The sequence below is a fragment of the Coloeus monedula genome, assembly GCF_965178545.1.
Source record: "Coloeus monedula genome assembly, chromosome: 3".
In the NCBI taxonomy this organism is placed as follows: domain Eukaryota; kingdom Metazoa; phylum Chordata; class Aves; order Passeriformes; family Corvidae; genus Coloeus; species Coloeus monedula.
This window is the reverse complement of record NC_138783.1, coordinates 46,505,675-46,524,355: the sequence shown is the minus strand read 5'-3', so window position 1 is coordinate 46,524,355 and position 18,681 is coordinate 46,505,675. Positions and strand designations below refer to the sequence as shown.

General features: G+C 36.5%; 1 protein-coding gene across 1 annotated transcript in view; it reads left to right on the top strand.

Moving 5' to 3' along the window:
• Positions 1 to 16,984, top strand: part of SACS (sacsin molecular chaperone) — a gene marked incomplete at both ends in the record, with an annotated part of 37,478 nt that extends 20,494 nt beyond the window's left edge. The window contains 2 exons of the mRNA XM_082279296.1: positions 1,391 to 1,482; positions 5,424 to 16,984. Of these exons, the coding sequence (XP_082135422.1) occupies positions 1,391 to 1,482; positions 5,424 to 16,984 (11,653 nt within the window). The remainder of the gene's footprint in view (positions 1 to 1,390; positions 1,483 to 5,423) is intronic.
• Between the last annotated feature and the right edge of the window lie 1,697 nt (positions 16,985 to 18,681).

The window sequence follows — 18,681 nt, the reverse complement described above, 5'->3', positions numbered from 1 at the left end:
GATGTGGATGAGGTCCCCTCTCAGTCGTCTCCTCTCAAGGCTGATCAGGCCCAGCTCCCTCAGCCTTTCCTCACAGGAGAGATGTTCCAGTCCCTTAATTATCTTCAAAGCCCTCTGCTGGATGCACTCCAGGAGCTCCATAAATTTAAACCCATAATCATAAACCCATAATCTTTCTTGCTCTAAACAATTCAGGTTATTTATCAGGGGATTAAAACCACTTAGAGCCTGTGATTCTAGTGTCTTTTTCTAAAATAAATGTTCTTTAGCATCAATTGAGATGATTTATCTTTTGTTGTTCTTGCACTCCTTCCAGAAGTTAAGGTAGCATACTAAAACGGAAAACATTCCCATGATGAGACTAACAAATTAGAGGCCTGCTTCAGACTAGATATAAGATACTTTTTTTGAAACTTGAGGACCCCAGTATTTCTTATCCAGTCCATGTTCCATTGGTAGTGGACTTGGTTTGATAGGCCTTGTAAAACTGATTCAAAAGCGTATGATAACAGTCATAAATCTCCTTGCTAGCTGTGCTAAAACAGAAATTTGAAATAGTAATGCTTTCTTTGCCTCTATTCTTGCCTGCATCAAGTATCTTTAATTCTAATGTTTTAAGTATGATAAATTATGCATGTTAGATGTTTCAAACCCCTTTCAATTTAGGAGATTGGCTCTTTTCTTATTCAAATTTGGAGCCTGCTACGAAGGTAAAATAAGCTCTTAGGAATTTTCTTTCTGTTAACTCTGTGGAAGAACAAGATTCTGTGTTGGTTTCTCTAATGAACATACCTGTGATCAGAATTAAACTGGATATTTTATTTTTGATTTCACAAAGACCAAAGCCCTGAAAAGCGATCTAGTTTTAAGAGCTAAAGCAAGAGAAGGGCAGGATGAGACTTGCTCTTCGCACAATAATTTTAACTATTGATCACAGATCTGAAATCTGCAAATCTTTTCAAATCCACAGATCTGTGTGACATTCTAGAATTACGTGTTGTGTTTTTTGTACACTTTTCAAACAGAATTCTAAGAGACGTAGAATGGTAGGTACTATTTTAACTTTTTTTTGGTTACAATTCAAATAGGTGAAAATAGTTTTTTAATCCCAGTTTTTCTATCAAAAGAAAACTTGCTTAGACCTGCTTTGAAAAGAAGAATAGTTGGAAAAATTACTTTCTTACTACCCTCTCCTTCTAAATGTAGGATTTTTTCATTTGTCAGAAAATGCCCACTGAAAGCCCTACTCTGCATATGTATGTGATTGCTTTGCATGCTACTGTTCTACCATGATGATTACCAAGCTGGTAATGTCTGTGCAGTAACATAAATAAATGATGCTAAAGTGTGGGGGCCTTTTTTTGTTTTCTTTTTTTTCATGGTGTGCTAGATCACTCTTTCCTGGCCTGGAAGGAAAGTTACTCTCTGATGACCTGAAGCCTGAGGTTCTTGCTGCTTTGAAAGAAGCCGCCAAAAGCCGAGGTAATCTGTCTTTTGTATTCTCTTATAGTGAAACCAACTTCTAATGGTTCAAACAGACTAGCTCTAAGCCAAAGTTTAAAGTAATGTCTCTTGAAGTTGCATTCCCATAAATAAGACACTCATGTAAAAATCCATTAAGATATGATAGACTATATTGCTTGAACTGGAAATGACACAAATGAAAATTATAAATGAACAAAAAGGCAAAGGAAGAAGGATGAAAATTTGTGATAAAACAATAGATACTCATTTAGTAAAATGTATTCAAGGATGAAGAATTTTATTCAAATAGTATTCTTCCACTTAGTCTTAATTCTGTTGTATTTATAGGATTTGCATATGCAATAGCTGTGCCATGGTTTTGGTATTGTGGATCATCTCTTATCTCACAATTGCAAGTGATCACATCAGTACATTTGTTTTGGACCAGATTAAGTCAGTTTAAGTGTCTAGCCTCAAGCATACTGTAGATCATGTAATTTCCTCATGTGTTTCCTGAGTCTTAATTCATAGTTTATGGTTGTGTCAATGTGGACCTACGGAAATACTCCCAATCGTGACCAAAAGACTTAGTGAAGGAGTTTGTTGTATCTATAGATAAGATGCCTCTATGTTTAAATGTCTTCACAATTAATTTTTTTTGGCATTTATTCTTCTCAGTGTTTGTTTGCACTTACATTTCCACCCTTGTGTTTATCATTTGATTGGTAAATTTGAAGCCTGAATCTCAGAAGTATTTTCACGTAAACAAAATCCACAAACCAATTCACTTGTTAGCTCACCATACAGTAATACTATTTAAAAATAAGCTGTTCTTCAGTGTCTAGAAAATTTACTTTTCAGGAAAACATTCTTGTTTCTGGTTTTTGGGGTTTTTTTTTAATGAGTTGATTCATCAGAGTTCTTTTTTATACTGAAGACATTAGAACTGGACGTAGAATACTATTACTCATAGTCTTGATTTGCTTTTCTTTATATTCTTTATCATGATCTTCAGTCATTCAGTCTCTATTTCTTCTGCGTTCTGACCTTTTTTCCCCTTCAATCCTTTAAATTTCTCTTTATTACTCCTTTTGTTGAGTTCTAAAGCTTGTCCTTTCTCCATGTTTTGATCATTCCTTCATTATCAAAACCAATAGAAAAATAAGGTCATTCTGAGGCAAGATGATAAATTTTTAAAGTATGGCAAAGCACCTGGGAAAAAAATAGAAGAATTGAGTGACTTTTTGCATAGAATAAAACATGTAAATATTAAAAACAATATAAAATCTATAGAAAATACGAAATATGGGACTTTAACTGAATGTGAAGGACATCAAGTTTGAAATTATTATAAAGCAAATCTTTATTTTGAAAAGCAAAACTTTCAAAGTCCTATCAGCATATTGGATGATGGATGTTGTGCCTATTAATGCAGTAGAATATGCTTGGTTTAATTTTTTTCCCCTACTGCTAATTTCCCTCAGTACTGTTTTTAAACAGAATGTAAAGTGTTGAAAGTAATGACTACCTCAAATTGTGTATCCAAACAGGGAATATTCATGATCTAGGATAGAACCATAAGGAGCTACTGTTTTATTAGTAACTTTTAAAGAACAGAAATATATAGGTATCAAGACAACCACAGTGAGATTAGATGGATGAATATTTAATGTAAGACAGCAATGTTAGTACTGAAAAATGCTTGTTCTGTGTGATGAAACCTTGAACTGACTTTTGAGATGTACTTTCCTAGACAATTTTCTTCAAGTGAATGTCACAAAGCAATCTGAAAGCAAGCTTAAATTAAAAAGCAGAGCAAAACAACCAAAAGAAAATACAGTATATGCTTGAATACATCCTAAAATAGCAGAGGTGACAGAAACGAAAAAAAAACCCCCTCTATGTTATTGAACCAGTCCCTTGCTGAGTTCTAGGACATTCCTTCCCCTCCAGGCTTGGTCTCAGAGCTGCAATGAAGTCTTTCTAGACTTTTTAGTTACTGGGAAGATTTTAGGTCACATTTAAGTTCTTACTTTTGTCTCTCTTTTCTTCTGGCAGATGATATTTTTCTAGGGACTTATTCTTGGTAGTGTGCCTCTCATTCATTAGGAGAACGTATTTTTGTTAATAAATATGACGACTATTCTTCGAAATGTTCTAGAAATTCTTAAATACTATTAGACAGTTCTTTACAAGATTCAAGTATCCTATTTTTCTCTTCACTCTACCTCCTCCAAAATTATTCTTCATTCCATGATTCTGCACAATTGTAAAGTATAACTGCACTACCAAAAAAGTTGTATGTTGCTATAAATAATAAGTATTAGAGGGGGTTTTGACAAGTTTAGAAATCTTAATCTGTCAAGAATTTTATTTATATAGCTGTAGAAATTACATCAGAGAGATTTCTGATACAGTTGCAGAAACAGAAATTTTCTTGTATTATTTCTTTGAAAGACAAACATCTTACTTTTAATCTAAAATAAGACCTGTATTTGTCTAGTTAGTAACTCTTTCTATACTGAGTGTATTAATGTGTAGCTCACAGGATGTTTTCTAAAAACGGATTTGATTATATTCTAGCCCAACAGCTTCTCTGGGGATTTTCAGGTATGGTTATTAATTGAAGATGTACTGGTTTGGATTGAAGCTTGATATTTGTGTGAATTTGGTCATTAGATATTCTCATTACCCCAGCTTTCTTGTAAAAAAACCTTGCCAAATAGAGCCACTAAGATATAGCAACCTAAAATAATTATGAAATATTTCTAAATACAGCTGAGGGGAAAATGCATATTGATGAAGAAAACATTGTTATAATGTTACATGGAAATTACCAATATTTTCATTGGTTTATTTATATATTTTTAATAATTTTAGATGCAGGAAGATTTCCAGTATTTTAAGATCACATGTATAGTTTTAAAAACAATATTTTAAACTTCTGTTCTCAAATGAAAAAAAGGGGTTTTAAGATTAGCTTTTAAGTAGATTCTTATTTTCCTGGGCCCCTTCTGCAAGTTTTCCTCACTTTCACAAACCTGATGTGTTTACCTGTTTCCTGTTCAATAGAATTTACACAATCTATAACGCTGTAGGCATGAAGTGAAAGAAAAAAGATTTTTTCTGAAGGATGTCTAAAAGTGCTCTTAATCTTTATTTGGACTGTTGCCTTCAAGAAAATGGCAATGTTATCTAGATGCACGATGAAAGATCTGAAATTCAAATGGATGTCTTGCTTCCACTTCTGTCATTGGTTTTGATGTGTTAGGAGGTAGTGGTATTTTCATATTCTATTGATATTTTACCCCCAGAAGTTCTGTAGTTTTTACGTATATACTGTCCTAATGATAATTAAGACATGAGTGTAAAGACATATTTCTTTTAGTGAGAACTTTGATAATAAGAATAAAAGCATATAGACTTAATTTCAGCACTTCCTGCACAACTGAGTCTAATTTCTTGTCAGTTTTAGTTGTGAAATCAGCTGAGCCACTTTGCTATATCTAATAAAGAATCTTTCAAATGTATTTGAACACTTTCAATTATAGACAAATAATGGATTAGATTTTTATTTACCTCTAGGCAAATAAGTAGGATAAAGAATCAACTAAACAAAAAAATATATTTGTAGTTCAATTCTAAATCTCTAGTTGCTATGTATGCCTGAGAACTTTGGTGTTAAACTAACAAATGTAATAACATACTGATAATTTTCAATTTGTTTATATTTCCATACTAATGTGGAATGCATTTGCTTTTAATTAACTCCTGAAAGCAAAGGAAGGTGGTATCTGCAGTCCTGTTTAACATACATTTTTTTTTTTTCCCCCATAAAAAGACAGGGCACAGACTAGACTTTTTTTTCTTGTTTTCCTTTTTCTTTGCCCCCTGAAGCCATTTGCTAAGAAACTCTGCTCTGTGATTTTCACAGCTTTTCCCTTTTGCTGTAATTTCAGGGAGGCCATGCACTCAGCTGCAGCTCCTGAACCCAGAAAGGTTTGCCCGGCTCATTAAAGAGGTTATGAACAGCGCGTGGCCTGGGAGAGACGTGGTTGTACAGTGGTATCCAGGCTTGGAAGAAAAAAAGCACCCGTCAGTTTCCTGGCTGAAGATGGTCTGGAAAAATTTATATATACATTTTTCTGATGACTTGAGTGTGTTTGATGAAATGCCGCTTATCCCCAAGACGCTGCTGGAAGAAAGTGAAACATCAGTGGAACTGGTTAGATTTAGGAATCCATCACCTATCATACTGGAAGATGAATCTGAGACTCAGCTCCCAGAATATTTAGCTGATATTATTCAGAAAATTGGTGGAGTTGTACTTAAGAAACTGGATATTTCTATCCAACATCCACTTATAAAAAAATATGTGCATCCACCATTGCCAAGTGCTGTTTTACAAATAATGGAAAAAATGTCCTTACAGAAACTATGCAATCAGGTTGCATCATTCCCATCGACACATAAAGATGCTCTTAGGGCATTCTTAGCGAGTTTAACAGATGCAAATGAAAAAGAGAAGAGAATTATTCAGGAATTGCTAATATTTAAAAAAATTGAAAAATCATCTGATGAAAGTGTCCCGGTTTTTACTGGGCTAAAAGGTAGCAAGGTATTACACCACACTGCCAAAATTCCTCCTGGTATAAGATTTTCTGTTCCAGTAATTGACAGCAGTGATGAAGCAACTATTCGCTTAGCTAATCTGCTGAAAATAGAACAGCTGAAGAGCACAGACTGCTTGAAGTTTGTTATAGAAGACATAAGAAGTGATTTTTATTCATATGACGAAACAGCACAGATAATGCAATGGGTTCTTGAAAATCTGACTTTTCTGAAAAATGAGAATGCAGATGTGATAGATTGGCTGACACCACTAAAGTTTATTAAGATTTCACCGGAAAAGATAATGTCAGCAAACGAACTCTTTGATCCTGAGGTAGAACTTCTGCAACATTTGTTTTGTGCTGAGGAGGAAAGTTGTTTCCCCCCTGTTATTTTTACTTCCTCAGATATTCTTCATTCACTGAGGCAAATAGGCTTAAAAAATGAAGCTAATCTTGAGGAAAATGATATCTTGAGAGTGGCAAAAAAAATTGAAAGTTTGCATGCTGACTCTAACACCAATCATGATTTGCTGTTAAGAAAAGCTAGAACTCTCTTGACGATTTTGAACAAAAACCATATGCTGCTTCACTCATCCGAAACAAAAGCTGCAATGAGAAAGATAAAATGGATTCCTGCAAGTAAGGAAAGGCCTCCAAATTATCCAGGCTCCTTAGTTTGGAAAGGAGATCACTGTGATCTCTGTTCACCACCAGAAATGTGTGATATATCACATGCAATTTTAGTTGGTTCCTCAGTTCCTCTTGTGGAAAATGTACTGTTGGATATTGGAAAAGCACTTGGCATCCCCACCAAGCCCAGCATAAAAGCAGTCTTGAAACATTTCAAGGTGGTAGTTGATTGGCATAGTTCTAAAACCTTCAGTGATGAGGACTACTATCAGTTTCAGCATATCTTACTTGAGATTTATGGATTCATGCATGATCATCTAGAAGAAGGCAAAGAAGCTTTTAAAGCCCTGAAATTTCCCTGGGTTTGGACAGGTAAAACATTTTGTTCCCTCACACAAGCAGTAATAAAGTCAGTTCCTGATCTTGATCTCCAGCCTTATCTACATTATGTGCCAAAAACTATGGCAAAGTTTCACCAGTTGTTTAAATGTTGTGGTTCAATTGAGGAGTTAACACCAGACCATGTTTCTATGGTCATTCAGAAAATATATCTGAAGAGTGAGCAGTCTCTCTCAGAGCAAGAGAGTAAGCAAAGCCTTCACATTATGTTGAGCATCATAAGATGGCTGTACAGCAATCAGATCCCCGCGAGTCTGCATACGCCCATGCCACTGTACAGTGGCAAACTTCCTTATAAACTTGCCATGAAGCCAATTCATGAGTGCTGTTACTGTGACATCAAAGTTGATGATTTAAATGATTTGCTTGAGGATTCTGTTGAGCCCATAATTTTGGTGCATGAAGACATACCCATGAAAACTGCTGAGTGGTTAAATGTCCCATGCCTTAGCACCAGACTGATTAATCCAGAAAATATGGGATTTGAGCAATCTGGGCAAAGAGAGCCTCTGACTGTGAGAATTAAAAACATATTGGAAGAATACCCTTCAATTTCAGATATCTTTAAGGAGCTTCTTCAAAATGCTGATGATGCTAATGCAACGGAATGTAATTTCCTGATTGACATGAGAAGAAATATGGATATAAGAGAGAACCTTCTGGATCCAGGAATGGCAGCATGTCATGGTCCGGCTTTGTGGTCATTCAATAATTCTGAGTTTTCTGATTCTGATTTCCTAAATATAACTCGATTAGGGGAGTCTCTAAAAAGGAGTGAAGTTGACAAAGTAGGAAAATTTGGACTGGGATTCAATTCTGTTTATCATATCACTGATGTTCCTATTATTTTGAGCCGGGAGTTCATGATTATGTTTGATCCAAATGTCAACCATATAAGTAAGCATATCAGAGATAAATCCAACCCTGGCATCAAAATCAACTGGAGTAAACAACAGAAGAGACTGCGAAAATTTCCAAATCAATTTAAGCCATTTATAGGAGTTTTTGGTTGCCAGCTACCACTGACAGTAGAATCTCCCTACAGCTACAAAGGAACACTTTTCAGGCTGTCTTTTAGGACTCAGCAGGAAGCTAAAGTGAGTGAAATCAGCAGTGCATCTTACAATACAGCGGACATTTACTCTCTTGTGGATGAATTTAGCATTTGCGGTCACAGACTGATAATATTTGCTCAGAGTGTAAATTCAATGGTTTTGAAATACTTGAAAATTGAAGCAGATGATCCTGGCGTGGCACAAGATGTTGTCACTATCAGAAAAAATCAGTGTTCTTCCAAAGCCTTGACTGCACCAAATGTAAGTGTTTTAAAGGAAGCGGCTAAACTCATGAAGGTCTGCAGCAGCAGTACTAAAAAGCTTCCCACTGAAACACCAAAGTCATCATGTATCCTACAGATAGTAGTAGAAGAATTTCACCATGTGTTTAGGCGGATTGCTGATTTACAGTCTCCACTTTTCAGAGGTACTGAAGATGATCCAGCTGCTTTCTTTGAAATGGCTAAATCAGGACAGATGAAAAGATCAGGTGATGAATTGCCACAGAAAACAGTAGATTCAACAACGTGGCTGATATGTTCTTGCATGGATGTTGGAGATGCTTTGAAATTTTCTTTGCACGAAAGTGGAAGAAGACTAGGCCTAGTTCCCTGTGGTGGTGTAGGAGTGTTGCTGTCTGAAACCCAGGATCAAAAATGGATTGTGAAACCTAATTGCAACAACATAGGTGAAGTATTTTGCTATTTACCTCTGCGAATAAAAACAGGCTTACCTCTTCACATAAATGGCTGCTTTGCAGTTACTTCAAATCGGAAAGAGATCTGGAAAACAGACACAAAAGGAAGATGGAATACAGTATTCATGAGGCATGTTATTGTGAAAGCCTACATAGAAGCCCTTTGTGTTTTACGTGACATGGCAATCAATGGTGAGCTAGTTGACTACAGTTACTCTGCAGTGTGGCCAGATCCTAATTCAGTTCATGATGATTTTTCTGTTATTTGTCAAGGGTTTTATGAGGACATAGCTCATATGAAAAGCAAAGAAGGGATCAAAGTGTTTTCTGATGGCTCGTCCTGGGTTTCCATGAAGAATGTAAGGTTTTTAGATGACTCCATACTGAAACGGCCAGATGTTGGGCCGTCAGCCTTCAAAATCTTTCTGAAGTACCTTAAAAAAACTGGATCCAAAAATCTGTGTGCTGTAGATCTCCCATCCTGGGTAAAGACAGGATTTGAAGAAGCAGGATGCAAATACATACTATTGGAGAACACGTTCTCTGAGAAACAGTTCTTTTCTGAGGTATTTTTCCCTAACGTTCAGGAGATTGATGCAGAGCTGCGTGATCCTTTGATGCGTTACGTTCTCAATGAAAAAGTTGAGGAGTTCTCAGGAATTCTTCGTGCTACTCCATGTATTCCCTGTTCATTGGATGGACATTCATTAGTTACACCATCAAGACTGATCCATCCTGAAGGAAGAGTTGCCAAGTTGTATGATGCTGAGGATGGAAGATTCCCTTATGGTACCACTCAGGATTATCTTAACCCTGTTATTTTGGTTAAACTTGTTCAGCTGGGAATGGCTAAAGATGATATTTTATGGGAAGATCTGATAGAACGTGCAGAGTCAGTGGCTGAAATTAACAAGACCGATCATGCTGCAGCTTGTCTCAGGAGCAGTATTATATTGAGTCTTATTGATGAAAAACTAAAATCTAGAGATCCTAGAGCTAAAGAATTTGCTGCAAAATGTCAAAATATTCCTTTCCTTCCTTTCCTTAGCAAACCAGCAGGCTTCTCACTGCACTGGAAAGGCAGTGATTTTCAGCCTGAAGCGATGTTTTCAGCAAATGATCTTTACACTGCTGATCATCAAGATATAGTTTGCCTCACACAACCAATTCTTAATGAAAATTCCCACTCTTTTAAAGGTTGTGGTACTTTGTCATTAGCTGTCAAAGAATTTTTGGGTTTACTGAAGAAACCAGCTGTTAATTTAGTAATAAATCAGTTAGAAGAAGTTGCAAAGTCATTTGATGGAATCACATTGTATCAAGAAAATATCACTAATGCTTGTTACAAATACCTGCATGAAGCAATGTTAGAGAGTGAATCAACAAAAGCCATGATAATTGAACAGCTAACAAACAGTAGTTTTATTTTGGTTGAGAATGTGTATGCTGATCCATCAAAAGTGTCTTTTCATTTGAATTTTGAAGCAGCACCCTATCTCTATCAGTTGCCTAACAAATACAAAAATAGTTTCCGTGAGCTGTTTGAAAGTGTGGGTGTAAGACAGGCTTTCACAGTTGAAGACTTTGCTGTAGTTCTGGAATTAATAAATCAGGAAAGAGGGACCAAACAACTAACAGAAGACAACTTTCAGCTCTGCAGGAGAATAATTAGTGAAGGAATATGGGGCCTCATTAGAGAGAAGAAGCAGGAATTTTGTGAGAAAAAGTATGGTGAGATTTTATTGCCAGATACTCATCTTGCCCTTCTGCCTGCAAAATCTTTGTGTTACAATGACTGTCCTTGGATTAAAGTTAAAGACACAACTGTTAAATACTGTCATGGCGATATTCCAAGAGAAGTTGCAGTGAAGCTTGGAGCAATACCAAAACGCCATAAAGCTTTAGAAAGATACGCATCAAATATCTGTTTTACTACCCTTGGAACAGAATTTGGCCAGAAAGAAAAATTGACTAGTAGAATTAAAAGCATTCTGAATGCTTACCCTTCAGAAAAAGAAATGCTGAAAGAGCTTCTTCAGAATGCAGATGATGCAAAAGCTACGGAGATCTGTTTTGTGTTTGATCCTAGACAGCATCCAGCCGATAGAATATTTGATGAGAAATGGGCACCACTTCAAGGACCAGCACTGTGTGTTTACAACAATCAGCCTTTTACAGAAGATGATATTCGGGGAATCCAGAACCTTGGAAAAGGTACAAAAGTAGGAAATCCCTGTAAAACTGGACAATATGGTATAGGTTTCAATTCTGTTTATCACATTACTGATTGCCCTTCTTTCCTGTCTGGCAATGATATACTTTGCATTTTTGATCCTCATGCAAGATATGCACCAGGTTCAACATCAACAAGTCCTGGCCGCATGTTTAGAGATTTAGACGCAGATTTCAGAACACAGTTCTCAGATGTACTGGACCTCTACTTAGGAGATCACTTTAAACTGGACAATTGTACCATGTTTAGGTTTCCTCTTCGAAATGGAGAAATGGCAAAAGTATCAGAAATTTCGTCAGTTCCATGCTCAGACAGAATGGTCCAAAATCTTTTGGATAAGCTGCGCACAGATGGAGCAGAACTCCTAATGTTCTTGAACCATATGGAAAAAATTTCTATTTGTGAGATAGAAAAAACAACAGGAGCACTGAATGTCCTGTATTCCGTACAAGGCAAAATTACTGATGGAGACAGACTGAAACGAAAGCAATTCCATGCATCTGTGATTGACAGTGTAACTAAAAAGAAGCAGCTAAGTGAAATACCTGTACAGCAGATTACTTACTCAATGGATACTGAAGACTCTGAAGGAAATCTCACAACTTGGTTAATTTGTAACAGGTCAGGCTTTTCTGCCATGGAAAAGGTATCCAAAAGTGTGGTTTCAGCCCACAAGAATGAGGACATAACTCTTTTCCCTCGTGGTGGAGTAGCAGCTTGTATTACTCATAATTACAAAAAACCCCACAGAGCATTCTGTTTCTTACCCTTATCATTAGAAACTGGGTTGCCTTTCCATGTGAATGGACACTTTGCTCTGGACTCTGCAAGAAGAAATCTGTGGCGTGATGACAATGGTGTTGGAGTAAGAAGTGACTGGAATAGTAGTCTAATGACAGCGCTGATAGCACCGGCCTATGTTGAACTGCTGATTCAGCTGAAGAAGAGGTATTTTCCAGGCACTGACCCTACGGTATCAGTGCTGCAAAACACACCTATTCATGCTGTGAAAGACACTTTAAAGAAGTTCTTATCCTTTTTTCCAGTTAATAGACTTGATATTCAGCCAGATTGGTATTGCTTAGTGAAAGCAGTTTACAGTTGCATTTATGAAGATTTGAAGCGTCTTTTACCTGTTATGAGAGCTCCAAATGTTGATGGTTCTGATTTGCATTCTGCTGTTATCATCACATGGGTTAACATGTCTACTGTGAACAAGGGCAGACCATTCTTTGACAATTTGCTACAAGATGAATTGCAGCACCTCAAAAATACAGAATACAACATCACAACACGAAAGACAGTGGCCGAAAATGTTTACAGACTAAAGCATTTACTCTTGGAAATTGGATTTAATTTGGTATATAACTGTGATGAGACTGCAAATCTCTACCACTGTTTGGTAGATGCAGATATTCCTGTCACCTATGTGACACCCGCTGATGTCCGATTGTTTTTGATGACATTTTCTTTTCCAGACTCTAATTGCCACATTGGAAAGTTACCCTGTCGTCTTCAGCAGACAAATTTGAAACTCTTCCATAGCCTCAAACTCCTGGTTGACTACTGTTTCAAAGATGCAGAAGAAAATGAAATCCAAATTGAAGGTTTGCCACTCCTTATTACTCTTGACAACGTTTTGCAAGTTTTTGATTCAAAGCGACCGAAGTTCTTGACAACATACCATGAACTGATTCCGTCTCGGAAGGATCTCTTTATGAACACACTGTATTTGAGATACAACAATATTCTGCTCAGTAGTGAAGTAGCAAAAGTCTTTGATATCAGAAGTTTTGCTGAATTATTATCATCTGTGCTGCCTAGAGAATATAAAACTAGAAATTGTGTGAAATGGAAGGAAAACTTTGCAAGTGAATCTTGGCTTAAAAGTGCCTGGCATTTTATCAGTGAGTCTCTAAATATTAAAGAAGAGCAAGAAGATACACAAGCAAAATTTGATGGTGTTATTGAAACTTTGAAGGACTGGACTTTGCTTCCAGGTGTAAAGTTTACTGTCTCAGCCAATCATCTTGTTGTGCCAGAGTGTGATGTTTTGCTGCCACTCAGCATTATGCATATAGCTGTCTTTCCAAATGCTCAGAGTGACAAAGTCTTCCATGCTTTAATGAAAACAGGCTGTATTCAGCTGGCATTGAACAAAATCTGTTCCAAAGACAGTGCTTTAGTGCCTTTGTTGTCAGGACGTACAGCAAACATAGATAATCCCTCAAGCATTCTGAAAGCCATACAATATATGGTACAGACATCAACTTTTAAGACTGAAAAGTTAGCAGAAAGTGACTTTGAGGCTCTCCTAATGTACTTCAATTGCAACTTATGTCATTTGACATCTCAGGATGACATTAAAATTTTAAAGTCTCTTCCATGTTACAAATCAATCAGTGGCCGATACATCAGCATTGCAAAATATGGGACATGTTACGTCCTCACAAAAAGCATCCCATCAGTAGAAGTAGACAGATGGACACAGTCGACTTCATCGGCTTTTCTTGAGGAGAAGGTTCATTTGAAAGATTTGTATACTATGCTTGGTTGTGTCTCTGTAGATGATCTTGAAGTGTACTTGAAACATCTTTTGCCAAAAATTGAAAGTCTGTCTTACGATGCAAAATTAGAACATTTGATCTACTTAAAGAATAGGCTAACTAGCATTGAAGAAACTTCAGAAATGAAAGAACAGCTGTTTGAAAAGCTTGAAAGCATTTTGATCATTCATGATGCAAGCAATAGGCTAAAACCTGCAAAGTACTTTTATGACAGGACTGTAAAAGTCTTTGAAGTTATGCTTCCTGAAAAATTCTTTATACCTCAAGATTTTTTTAAGAAGCTAGAGCAACTTACAAAACCAAAAAATCAAGCTGTGTTCCTTCCATCATGGGTAACTTTTCTACGACATATCGGATTGAAATTCATCATTTCACAGCAGCAGTTACTGCAGTTTGCTAAGGAGATCAGCATGAGAGCAAATACAGAAAACTGGTCTAAAGAAACACTACAGAATACTGTCGATGTTCTCCTCCATCATATATTTCAAGAAAGAACTGACCTTTTTTCAGGAAATTTTCTGAAAGAATTGTCTTTAATTCCTTTTCTGTGCCCTGAACGAGCTCCAGCAGAATTTGTGAGATTTCATCCTCAGTATCAAGAAGTTAATGGGACACTTCCTCTTATACGATTCAATGGGGCACAGGTGAATCCTAAATTCAAGCAGACCGATGTGTTACAGTTGCTTTGGACATCGTGTCCCATTCTTCCTGAGAAAGCAACACCTTTAAGCATCAAAGAGCAAGAGGGGAGTAGTCTTGGTGCACAAGAACAGCTTGAGCAAGTTTTAACCATGCTGAATGTTAATTTGGACCCTCCTCTGGACAAAGTTATCAGTAACTGCAGGAACATATGCAATATAACAACTTTGGATGAGGACATGGTGAAAACTAGGGCCAAGGTCCTAAGAAGCATTTATGAGTTTCTTAGTACAGAGAAGAGGGAATTCCGCTTTCAGCTTCGAGGAGTTTCTTTTGTAATGGTGGAAGAAGGTTGGAAGCTCCTAAAGCCTGAAGAAGTGGTAATAAACCTTGAGTATGAATCTGATTTTAAACCTTATCTTTACAAACTTCCTTTAGAACTTGGTACTTTCCATCAGTTATTCAAACATTTGGGTACTGAAGACATTATTTCAACGAAGCAGTATGTTGAAGTTCTAGGTCGCATATATAAGAGCTCAGAAGGAAAGCAGTTGGATCCTAATGAAATGCGCACAGTTAAAAGAGTAGTTTCAGGCCTGTTCAAAAGTCTTCAGAATGATTCTGTAAAGGTTAGGAATGACCTTGAGAATATGAGAGATTTTGCCCTTTACCTTCCCAGTCAAGATGGCAGGTTGGTAAAGTCTAGTATCTTAGTTTTTGACGATGCACCCCACTACAAAAGCAGAATCCAAGGTAACATTGGTGTGCAGATGCTTGTTGATCTTAGCCAGTGCTACTTAGGCAAAGACCATGGCTTTCACACTAAATTGATAATGTTATTCCCTCAGAAACTGAGGCCTCGCTTACTTAGCAGTATTCTTGAAGAACAGTTGGATGAGGAGTCTCCCAAAATTTGTCAGTTTGGAGCGTTATGTTCTTTGCAGGGAAGGTTACAGTTACTGTTGTCTTCGGAGCAATTCATCACAGGACTCATTAGGATTATGAAGCATGAAAATGACAATGCTTTTCTGGCTAATGAAGAAAAAGCAATAAGACTTTGCAAAGCTTTGCGAGAAGGTTTGAAAGTTTCCTGCTTTGAGAAGTTGCAAACAACATTAAGAGTTAAAGGGTTTGCTCCTATTCCCCACAGCAAAAGTGAAACATTCGCTTTCTTGAAGAGATACGGAAATGCAGTAATACTGCTTTACATACAGCATTCTGACAGCAAGGACATAAATTTCCTCTTAGCATTAGCCATGACCTTAAAATCTGCAACTGACAACTTGATTTCTGATACCTCATATTTAATTGCCATGCTGGGTTGTAACGATATTTATCGGATCAGTGAGAAGCTTGACAGTTTGGGAGTGAAGTATGACTCTTCTGAGCCATCAAAACTTGAACTACCAACACCTGGCACTCCTATACCAGCTGAAATTCACTATACACTTCTTATGGATCCAATGAATGTATTTTATCCTGGTGAATATGTTGGTTACCTTGTTGATTCTGAAGGTGGTGATATATATGGATCATATCAGCCTACTTACACCTATGCAATCATTGTGCAAGAAGTAGAAAGAGAAGATGATGAAAGCCCCAGTTTTCTAGGGAAGATTTACCAGATTGATATTGGGTATAGTGAATATAAAATAGTGAGCTCCCTTGACTTGTACAAATTTTCCAGGCCAGAGGAAAGTTCTCAAGGCAGGGATAGCACACCTTCTACCCCAACAAGTCCTACAGAATTTCCAGCACATGGACCGAGGGCAATTCCACCTATCTTCACTGGTAGAGAGAGCCACAAAACAATGTCCTCAAAACACCACTCTCCAAAAAAGATAAAGTCAAACTCATTGCCAGAAATATTAAGAGAAGTGACATCTGTGATTGAACAGGCTTGGAAGCTTCCAGAATCTGAAAGAAAAAAGATTATTAGGAGGCTATATCTTAAATGGCATCCAGATAAAAATGCAGAGAATCTTGATATAGCTAATGAGGTTTTCAAACATTTACAGAATGAGATTAACAGGATGGAAAAACAGGCCTTTATGGATCAAAATATGGACAGAGCCTCAAGAAGGCCTTTTTCATCCTCTGCTTCTCGATTTCAGTCAGATAAATTTTCATTTCAGAGATTTTACACTTCATGGAATCAGGAAGCAACAAGCCACAAATCTGAAAGGCAACAGTATAAAGAAAAGTGTCCCTCTTCCACAGGGCCGTCGTACTCCCAACGCTTTTTCGTCCCACCTACGTTCAGGTCCGTTGGCAATCCTGTGGAGGCACGTCGATGGCTTAGGCAGGCCCGAGCCAACTTTTCAGCTGCACGAAATGACCTTCATAAAAATGCCAATGAATGGGTGTGCTTTAAATGCTACCTTTCTACTAAACTAGCCTTGATTGCAGCTGACTACGCTGTGAAGGGCAAGTCAGACAAAGATGTAAAACCAGCAGCCCTTGCACAAAAAATAGAGGAGTACAGTCAGCAACTTGAAGGACTTTCAAATGACGTTCAGACATTGGAGGCTTATGGAGTAGATAGCTTAAAAACTAGGTATCCTGACTTACTTCCTTTTCCACAGATTCCCAATGATAGGTTTACTTCAGAAGTTGCTATGAGAGTGATGGAATGTACTGCTTGTATCATAATAAAACTTGAAAACTTCATACAACAAAAAGTATAAATGATTTGAAGAGGTTAGGGGACTGTTTTGTCAAGAGTTTAGGTGTTTTCATGTGACAGGATACAAATGCAATTGTGCAGATGATGGAACATCCAAGAGGTTACATGGTGCCAAGCAGTTTAGAAGTGTAGTGCACAAAGGTGGATGGTAGCGAGGTACTTAGAACTGAAATTTACTTAAATGGGACCTTTTTCTTAACTGAGCCTGCTGTTAAGCAAACTGTAAAACCTGAATATTTTTTAGAATTTGCAAGGAAATTGAGCTGCAAAAATTAGATGTGTGCACAACATTGTGATTAATTGGCATATTATTGAACTGCACTTTATATAACCAAAGCTTAGCTTTCTGTTAGATGAAGCCTGTAATTATAACTCCTTATTAGATTTATTTCAATTAATGTAATGTTTCTGAAAGGGTAATGTCAGTTTTCAATGTACTAATCCTAAGACTGGACATACAATGAAATGGGAGATGGGGTGGAAGTTTAACTTTGGAGGTATTGCTCCAAAGCATATCTGTATTCTTTTGTGTTCTGTGGACATTCATGTCACTCATAGTAATACTCTTATCAGCTGGATCTGATTATAAATTTGCTGCAGCATCACATTGTAAACATTTAAAGGATAGTTTAGTACCTGTAAACTGGTGCAGTTATTTTAATGCTGAATAATGATACTTGATTTAACATGCCATGTCATGTCATGCATTGATTGCATTTACTTTATTATAGAAGAATGAAATATTTAATTTACTTTTTTTTTAGAGCCTCTCATCTTTTGTTTAATGAAAAATGCTTGTGGATGATATAAAATCTGTGAACATTATTATATGGTGTTTTATGATTTCTTTTTGAACACCAAAACTGTTTTCAGATGTCTAAATGCTTGAGTTTCTTTTTTTTCCCATGCGTGTGTGCCTTTGTGTATGTACATATATATATTTTTTTCCACAAACATTGGTAGTAGTACAATCCAGTAACTCATTTTTGGTGTACACAGAGCACTGGTTTTTGTTACATGTTTAAAGGTGCTGAAATGTAACGCTGGTTTTATTTTGTTATTCACTACAGCCCTTGAGAAATCTGATTATTAGTTCACACTTTCTTTTATAGTTTGTAATACTTTTGGTAATGTCATGCAGTATGTTCAATGTTAGCTTTTTGTAAAAAAAAATGTAAAAAAAAAAAAAAGGAAGGATAATGCTAAATGGAAGGATTTTTCTTAGCGGGATCAGCCACATTAAACATAAATGTTAAACGTTTTCTGGTGGTATGCTGTTACAATTGTCTACTTGACAGCACAGTGAAACTGCAATTTAACTTACAGAATACAAAGGAAAATAAACCAACAGCAAGCTTGCACAGCTGTGATAGTGTTGTAATACAAAAATAAAAAATCACAGTGAGGTCTGCTTCAGTTTTGAGTAAATTATAAAGGCCTTGTTCTCAAAGAAATGTGATGTTTGAAAAATGATACTGCTTCTGATTGTGGAGCCCTATTATTATTTCTGCTATTAAATTAAGTGCCATAAATGTAGTAAAGAAAAATGCAAACATATATTTCAGTCTGATGTGTTTTGGTTTTATTATGTAGGCTAACTTTACCTATTATTTGAAGCTTTTATATAGGTAAATACACAATCTTTTTTTGATTAATTCTAAAAAATTGTACAAATATTAAAATACTATTGAAAAGGAA